Source organism: Lactuca virosa, chromosome 1, assembly GCF_052849685.1.
Source record: "Lactuca virosa cultivar CGN04683 chromosome 1, Lactuca_virosa_CGN04683_v6, whole genome shotgun sequence".
In the NCBI taxonomy this organism is placed as follows: Eukaryota; Viridiplantae; Streptophyta; class Magnoliopsida; order Asterales; family Asteraceae; genus Lactuca; species Lactuca virosa.
This window is the reverse complement of record NC_136426.1, coordinates 7,070,542-7,081,089: the sequence shown is the minus strand read 5'-3', so window position 1 is coordinate 7,081,089 and position 10,548 is coordinate 7,070,542. Positions and strand designations below refer to the sequence as shown.

At 27.2% G+C, this 10,548-nt stretch overlaps 1 protein-coding gene across 1 annotated transcript; it reads left to right on the top strand.

The window, feature by feature from the left end:
• The first annotated feature begins 263 nt into the window (after positions 1-263).
• LOC145110968 (protein FAR1-RELATED SEQUENCE 5-like) lies at positions 264-4,195 on the top strand. Its single transcript, XM_079047276.1, has 6 exons — positions 264-402; positions 965-1,772; positions 1,847-2,108; positions 2,908-3,276; positions 3,358-3,477; positions 3,581-4,195. Exons 1-6 carry the CDS (start codon positions 264-266, stop codon positions 4,193-4,195), a joined length of 2,313 nt encoding a protein of 770 aa, XP_078903402.1.
• The last annotated feature ends 6,353 nt before the right edge of the window (positions 4,196-10,548 follow it).

The following is a 10,548-nucleotide window of genomic DNA, read 5'->3' as shown; positions in this document are numbered from 1 at the left end:
GCTAAATCATCGATTTTCAGTATCAGTCACGTAATCATATCATCCAATCTTCAACAATTATTCAATATAATAAAAAGGATCCTATTTTTACTGAATCTGTTATCAAATTAATCGCAATCTTCAAATCGAAAAAAACGATCGAAACAGAGCATCAGTTCATATCCTCATAAATACGAGATACAATCCTCAAATCGAAGAAAAAAGCACCTCGCAATCATAAACAAAGCATTTGAAAATTGAATCAGAATCAATTTTCATAAATGATGTCGAATCCAAAAGAAATTGACAAGTCGATCGCAACTAATACTATTATAGCTGAAATCAATTCATCTCGTAACAGCGAACAAATCAATTCAATTTCTTTCACTTCTGAAGAACTTCAAAATACGATTCGTATTGAAGGTACAACTAATTCGATTTAATACTTCATATTACATTACAGTTTTTACACTTCATTCTGATTATTTTATTATACAATATAAATTATGAAAAATCATATATGATTATACAATACAATATGTGATTTAATCATATAAGGATGAATAATCATATATGACTGTTCATATCTATGATTAAGCATATGTATTTATAGTTTGTAATTATGATTTATCATATATGTTTTCAAATTGAAATCTATATTAATATTATATTTGGATGAATAATATGATTAATCATATATTACAAACTACAAATACATATGATTAATCATACATGATTAAACAATATCAAGTATGATTATTTATAAATTAATACGTATAATCTTTTATGATTACACAGTATATTATATGATCAATCATATAATACAATGTACAAATACATATGATTTAACATCTAATAATATATTAATATCTAAAATCATATATGATTTTTTATATTAAAATATAAATACATATCGTTAATCACATATGATTATTACAACATAAAATTATATAATAACATATTTGTCATTTCCTTCTTTTATCAGGTGAAAGTTCCAATTCAACAAATGAATCATATTGCAGTAACATAATTGAAGAATCTGAATATAAACCAGATGTCCCTACAGAATTTGTACCAGTTGTAAACAGTGTTTTCAAATCACTAAATTTGGCAGTAAAAATGTATACGGATTATGCAGAAATGACAGGTTTTCATACAAGACTGAGTAGCCAATCAAAATACAATAGCCAAATAATAAAAGAAAAATATGTTATATGCAATAGGGGTGGCAAGGATAAACCAAAACCTTGTGATACGTTGGCTACAAGTTCTGTTAAGAGGAAACCAAATTCAAACAAGATAATTACTGGGTGTACAGCAAAGATTATATTTGAAAATGTTTATGGAACAACAGATTACAAAGTTAAGAAATTCTTTGAAATGCACAACCACCCACTGGAAAGTATTGAGGAAAGACCTTATACGAAAAAGGCAAGAAAGATATCATATTCTGAAAAAGAGTTTGTAGTACGTGCATCAAAAGCTAAAATTGGTCCCACAATGGCTCACAAAATACGAGCAGTTTTGAAAGGAGGATATGAATATGTCAGGGCGAAGGTAACAGACTACAAAAACTTGAGGAGAGGAGTAAATAGAATCTTATGTTACAAGGATGCTCAAATAATGATAAACAAAATGAATGATCGTAGAGATCATTACCCAAATTATTCATTTGAGTTCCTACGTGATGGAGATCTGTTGGCTGCTATGTTTTGGGCAGATGAAAGAGAAAAGTCTTTTTATGCAGAGTTTGGAGAAGTTATATCTTTTGATGCAACTTTTAAAACAAACAAGTAAGTTAATGTATATAAATTCAAACATACTATTAATCAAATATGATTGTACTAAACACATTTTCTTTATATAGGTATAAAATGGTATTTGTTCCATTCACAGCAGTTAACCACCACAAGAAATCAGTTACTGTTGGTGTTGGGTTGCTGAGTAGAGAGACAATTGAGTCGTATGAATGGCTGCTTAAAGCTTTTCTTAGAGCTCATGAAGGGAAAGCACCAAAAATTGTTCTAACTAATCAAGATGCAGCAATAAAACAAGCAGTGGAATCTGTGTTACCAAATTCAAGACACAGACTATGCATGTGGCACATAATGAAAAAACTGCAAGCAAAGGTATAATAAAAATACATTATATAATCATATATGATTATATAGTATTATGACAGATGATTCATATATGACTTATCAGATATCATACTATATAACCATATATGATTAATCATATATGATTAACTATTCAAATAATATGAATTATCAGATACCATACTTACTATATAAACATATATGATTACATACTATGTAATCATATATGATATATGATTAACCATATATGATTAATCATACATATATGATATATGATTAATCATACATATATGATATATGATTAATCATATATGATTATATAATCATATATGATTATATGATCATATATGATTATATGATCATATATGATTAATCATATATAATCATATATGATTACAGTACATATATGATATATGATTAATCATACATGATATATCCTACATTACAGTAATCATATATGATTACTCATATATCATATATGATTAATCATATATGATTACAATACATATATGATATATGATTAATCATATATGATATATGATTAATCATATATGATTATATAATCATATATGATTAATCATATATAATCATATATGATTAATCATATATGATTACAGTACATATATGATATATGATTAATCATATATGATTAATCATACATGATATATCCTACATTACAGTAATCATATATGATTAATCATATATGATTACCCATATATCATATATGATTAATCATATATGGTTACAGTACATATATGATTAATCATATATGATATATCCAAATAGGTATATAATTTATACTTATATAAGCAAAGTTGTTCATTCATAGGTTACTGGCGATTTATTTAAAAACAAAGACTTCAAGAAAAGATTTAACAAGCTTGTTTGGAACATGCATATCAAACCTGATGAATTTGAAAAGAAGTGGGATTTGATTATTAATGAATTCAATCTGGAAGATAAAAGATGGTTCAATGATATGTTTGAATTATGTGAAAAATGGATACCTGCATACTTCAGTGACACAAGAATGTCTGGATTGATAAAAACCACTTCAAGATCAGAAAGCATGAATTCCTTTTTCAACACTTACTCTCAATCTCGAAATTTACTTTTATATTTCATGATGAACTATGACACAACAATTCAAAAACAAAGAAATACACAACAGGAGCTTGATCATCAAACAAAGAAGGCGGTATATAAATTTATTTCACCATGAACAATAGAAAAACATGCTGCAAAAGTTTATACAAGTACATTGTTTTATGAAGTACAGAAAGAAATCTATAAAGGTTCCTGGTACTGCCAATACGAACATCTTGGAACAAAAAATGGATGGGAGTTATACAAAGTGGAACAACTGAACAAAAACAGTGATCTAAAAACAGAATTTGAGGTAATATATTCTTATTTTAAATTTTGTTGAATCAGCACATAATATAAAAAAAATATTCAGTTATGATTATAAAACACTTAATGCTTTAACCGCTTTTGACCAGGTAGAAATAAAACTTCCAACCAATGATGTAAAATGTACTTGTGAACACTTCAATTGTTTTGGGACTTTGTGCAGACATGCATTCAACATACTCATGAAACATGGAATTAAGGAGATACATGAACAGTACGTTGAGAATCGTTGGAGAAAGGATGTGATATCAAGGCATTATAATTTTTGTAGACATGTATATGATACAGGAGACAGTGAAATTAACACATCTGTCAATCAAGCATACTACAACTTTGAAGCATGTTTGGAATACGTAAGAAAAAATAGAGAAAAAATGGATTTGTTTGTTAAGAAAACAGAAAGCTTGCTGAAGGAATATGAAAACGATCCTACAAATGAATTGCAGAAGAATAGGACAGATGTTGAAGAGGTAGAAAAGCTTATGGGCATATCTATTCCAAAAGACATTGACATCAATGTTCCAAATGTTCAAAGCAATAAAGGATGCGGAAAGAAAAGTAGAATTCAAAGTGCAGCAGAAATAGCGTATAAAAATTCAAACAAGCAAACAAGAAGATGCTCAGGATGTGGAGAAAGGGCTCCTCATAACTTGCGGGCATGCCCAATCAAACTTGCAGCAGAACAATCATCAAAAGCTACATAGATATTTACTGCTTTAATCAGTAATGAATAAGTCTTAAATTTTTTTTTTCAAAATAATATACTTTTTGTTTAGTACACTTTACTCTTTTTATAAAACAGAATTTACTATGATTTTGTCTACTGGATTTAATCTACTTTGATAATTCTTTCTTTGATTTGATAATATATTCATTCATGATTAAACTTTTATTAAATGTTACTACAAGCATTTAAGATTACATATAACTATTATTCAATACATGTAATCATTACACATAACCATATACAATATTCATCTGTATAATCATAAAATATTATGCAATACTACTTCATATGTTTTGTTTAATCATAAGTGATTAAAAATATGATTACACATAAAAAACATCTAACCATTACATATAACAATATACAACAACATCGTTCCTAACAAATATACAACACTGCTCATAAAAAATCTAAAGATAACAATATTCATCATAATAGAATAACATCAAACATGATAAAATATTCAATAACAAACAATTTCACAAGTCTCAAATATCACGTTCCCCATTTTCCAAGATTATTGTTCTTCATATTCCTAGCTAGATTTTCATACAGATTGTAGCTGACTCCAAGAACTCTTCCACCATTACTTAGAAAGATTATCTCCATTGAACATAACAAATCTTTACTACATATCTGATGTAGATAAATGTTGTTCATTAAAAAGAAATATTCTTTAAATGAACAACATTTCTCTACTTCAAAGACATCTAGTAAAGATCTGATATGTTCAATGAAGATAAACTTTTTAAGTAATGGTGGAAGAGGCGTTCTTGGAGTCAGCTACAATCTATATGAAAATCTAGCTACAAATAAAAGAACAAGAATCTTGAAAAAATGGGGAACATGTTATTAGATATAGCAAAATTAGCACGAGGCTACCCCCTTTATACAAACATAATCACTTATCAAAAATACAATATATGGTTGTACAAATCAGTTTTCATTTATAAAGAAAAGATTCTTCAATACAAACACTAAAAAACAAAAATAAAATCTTACAAAGATAAGATTCTGCATGGTGATGTATTCCATGCAGTAAAGATAAGCTCTCTTATCAAGAAAAAGATATAATAAATTATAATGTGTTGTACAACAAATATAATCATTTATGATTACAAAAACATAAAAAAAAAAATCGATACAATCACTAATGATTACATATAAGCAACATATAATCAATACTAAAAACATAAATTACATATAAAAATATAACATTATCACTTATGATTAACATTCAATAACATAATTCACACAAACAAACTCACATAATAAAATCCACCAAAATACATATTGACTTGTTTTCTATCACCATGTTTTCCATCATCATAAAAACAAACATTCTTCACAATATCCATAACATACACAACATAAACAAACTTGTTCTTATAACATCATCAATAAGAAAATATTCAATCTAAAAAAATTTGACAGCCTTCTTTCTATATTCCATTGAGCGTCATATGAATGCTTACCACGAATCTTTTGATCAACTTTTTGATACTCATATGCAGCTTTCAACACATCATCAGGCTTTGTATTAATCTCAGAAGTTAAAATTGCTGCTGCATATTTCATTCTCAACTTTTCCAGAATTTTTTCTTGAGAACCACCTTCTTTTGGAAGACCACATTTCCATTTAGAACCTTTTTCTCTAAAATAACTCTCCATATGTCTCATAGCAAAAACTCCACAATCCACTTTGTTATAAACTGTCCTCCATGGCATTGTCAATCTTACTGGAGTAAGATTTTTATCAGCCATTTCATTTGCTTTAACATGATCGATCTCTTTTAGATACTTCAAAAAACACTTTTTCTGAAAATCATATATGATTTCAAGTCAGAAAAATATAAGTATAATAATTATAAAACATATCATATATGATTTCAAATCTAAAGAATAAATATCATTTGAAACTTACAAGAGGTTTAAAAATTGCACCATCCTTATCATCGAAATCAGCATCATCTGCACCATTATCGATAACCTCAAAAGCACGTTTCTTCAGATTCATAACAATAAGATATATGAGCTTATGCCTCAAAATCGGGAAAAATACCTAACATCAACATGTATAATATTATAAATAAAATATTAATAAATATATATATATATATATATATATATATATATATATATATATATATATATATATATATAAATGTGTATATATATATATATATATAAATGTATAAAAAAATAAATATACCATATCAACATCCTTCAAAACCTTCAAGTCTCTATCACAAGAAACACTGCGAGATAAGCTATCCTTGAAAACTTTATATTTTGCAGTTTCATTCAAATGAGTATATTCAAATGACAAAGTCTGTAATATAAGAAAAACATAAATGATTATATAATAAAATGTAAATATTTAATAAAAAAAATTATTAATGATTATCAACATATGAAAAGCAAAGAATAAAATAAAAACTTACAGTGTCAGAATTCATGAACAATCTGAGTGGAGAATTAACAACATCTCTGAATTTCTCTTGATGATTTAGTATACGAGACCATGAATCAAGAACACTAACATGCAAATGAGTTTTTTTAAAAAGACTTTCATAATTAGCTCTAAAACCAATAACATCTGTTTCTATAAGCAATACAATATCCATGTATATATTTAATTAAATGTTATTTAAAATAAAAAATTATAATTATAAAAATAAAAAATTATATTAAAAAAAATTACCCTGGATTTCCTTGAAGATTGAAAAGCCATTCACAAACAACATTTTCTACTTGTGTCAAACTAGGTTTAAAATCAATTAACCTTTCCTTAAATGGTGACTTATAAACATAAGAAAACTTCATTTGTCTCTTTCCTTTGATATCCACTACTGATGTTGCTTATTCATTTATATCTTTAGGTTTGCCAGAAACAGGTTTTGATGGTCCTTCTAATGTACCCAAAGGGGGTGCAAAAGAAACTGGACTCGCATCAATAACATCAACATTTGGAATAACACGCTCTGGACCAACACTTGGTTTTCCCAAAATAACTCTATCCTTAATCTTTTTCTTTGTCATCCGTTCAGAAGAAATTTGACTTTGAGATGACTTCTTGGAACTTTCAGAATCTTGACTAAATCCAAGACTAAAACTTGGAACAATATCATTTTTCAATGATCGAGTCTCATTTGAATCCTTGTTTTTATTTGAACAATCTTCAACATTTTCTGCCCAATAAAATTATAAAAATCATATATGAATAAACAATAATTATAAACACAATTATATATGAATAAACAATAATTATAAACAAATTACCTCCATCTTTATTTTTATGATCATCCTCACCCAAATTTACAGTCTCTAAATTATTAAAATCATAAATGAATCATCTATATAACATATTTATATATATTTTATGTATTAAAAATACATAAATAAATACTTACCATCATCAATACCAGTCAAATTCAAATTCACATCATCTTGAACTAGTTTCTGATTTAAACAACCATCAGTACCTATAAAAATCAAATATAAAAAATTAAAATCATATATGATTAAAGTATATATAATAATAAAATATGCCTACCTTGATCCAAAGTTTTAAGAAAACTTTCAACAACTGGATCGCAAATAAATTGACTAAAAGATACACCTTCTTGACTATCAATTAGACCCACACTCTTAGTAACATTTTCGACAACAGAATTTAAATTCATGGCCTCTTCTTTATCACATCCACTTCCATTTCCTTGTTCATCATCTTCATCATCATCACCTTTACCTTCAACATGATTTTTACCAATATTACCCTCATGTGGACCACTTCCACCCCCCTGACCACCAGAACATTTACCTTGATCATAATCTTCAACATTTTCATCATCATTAAGAAAATCATTCCCATAATCTTCATTATTAACTTGAACAAAACCAGGTGTTAATATCGGTTCTTTATATTTTTGTGAAACATAATTGAAATAAAAACTTTCTGTGCTTAAATCTTCAACAGGAAATAACAATTTCCAATTTTTCAAATTTTGACTTTGAGGAAACTTCAACACTACCTCATCTATCTTTACAACAAGATCCTTTTTCAAATCCTCCATCTTCTGATACATACATGAAATTTTACTTTCATACACCTACATAAGAAAAAAGATACTTACAACTAAAATACTTAAACATAAAAAGTCATAAATGAATAAACTAATTAAATCATAAATGAATAAAACTATAGAATTACCTCCACATCACTAACTTTATTAACATCAAAATCTTCTTCATCCTCATCACATAAATCCTCTTAACCATCAGATTCAACCTCATCACCACCAGATTCCTCTTCATTATACTAAGATTCTTGAAATTCTTCTTCAACACATGCTTCATTAACATGTCCACATCCAAATCCTCCACTCTCTTGTAAAATATCCTCAAGAAACCTTATCTTCTCTGACGTCCAATAAAAAATAGTTGGATGTTTACGTGTGAATTGCAAATGATCAAACTTGAAAGTATCCACATACAACAACTACAAAAAAACATATATAACATCATAACATATATAACATCATATATGATTTTGATGTGTAATATATAATTAAACAAAAATTATACTACATAATCATATATGATTATATGTAATAAAATCATATATGATTTATTATAAAAACAAACATATTTTTACAACTAAAAAGAATAATAAATATCAAAAAATAACTCACGTACCATAAGGTATGTTGGTGGTCCATAAAAGAAAGAAGATTCTTTCTCTGGGTTGTAAACCTTCTTCGTCCTTACCAAACAATCCACAATGTAATCGCACCGGTCAATGCTACTTAAATTAGTATCTCTTCTGATTAAATACAATGGATTCATATTACATTTACCCATGCTTGTAGACTCACAGAAAGTACTAATAAAAAGAACCAAAAAATTGATTTTGAAGTTGCCATCCGCAACACTAGTTTGAACAAGTTCATTCTTTAGCTGTTTCAATCTCAATTTATCAATATTTTCATACTGTTTTTTCCACTCAAACACACAGCTCTCTTCATTATTCTCCGAAATGTAATCCATGTTTGAAAGTAATGAGCCACCAGATGGTAATCCTAACATCTCTTGAAAAGACTTACTATCAACACTAACTTCACAATTATCAAACTCCACCTTCAAAGATTCAAAATTAAAATGATCAAGAACATAATAAACAATCTTCAACGGTACGTCAATCATATTCATTCCTAACAAACTCCTAAATCCCATAGCCCTAACACAATCCTTCTGTTCTCTACTTAAACCTTGAATAACACCCAACAATGACCCGGGTGAACATCTATTCTTCAATGAAGGAAATTCTTGTATAACAACAGCTTTTTTATCTTTATTCAAAACTTTAGTTTCTCTCTTTGGTTTCTTTGAAGATCCAGGACGACTCTGAAAATATGAATCATCTTCATCAGATAGTTCACGTTTCTTACTTACAGTTTTGACATTAACCCTCAACTTCACTTTTGGTTGTTCAATAACTGTTTTTTTATGTCTTTGAACGTGTTTGCGACACCTCATTCGCCTTTTCTCTTTTGGAAGATGACCGTGTCTTCCTTGAGCTATCTACATTCCCTTTTTTAACTACAATTTTCATTAGAAACATAGTGTTAGTAAAAAATAAAACATACATTTATCATTACTATTCACTAATGATTATAAACAGACGTATAAAATCATTTATGATTAGAACAATAAATAAAAATACAACTAAATGTTATATACAATCCACTTAAAAGAACCACAAAATCAGTTATGATTACAAAAATAACTTTATATTCATGTTTGATACATAAAAATACATTTATCATTACTATTTACCAATGATTATAAACAAACGTACAAACTCATCTATGATTAGAAGTAGAAATAAACATATAACTAAATGTTATGTTTAATACACTGGAAAAATCAAAAAATCAGTTATGATTACAACAAATAACTTCAAACATTAAGTTATATGTTTATTTCTACTTCTAATCATATGTGATTTTTTTGAACTGTACCTTCGGAAATAACAGCACTTCTACCGCATTCGATATTTTTTTGATTTTTGAATTTTTTTTCAAACATAGTTTCTTTTGAAATCCTTATCTGTGAAAATATAAACAAAAACTTACATCAAAAACCACCACAAACAAAGATAATAAAAAACATATCAACTCTAAACGAGACAATCATCAAAATCAAGTTAAAATGACGAAAAACCTACTGAATCAAAACAAAAAAACACCATTATCAACATAAAACGACAGTTAACTAATTAATAAAAACATACATTATCAATAAAATGAAAAATAACTCGCATTCTAA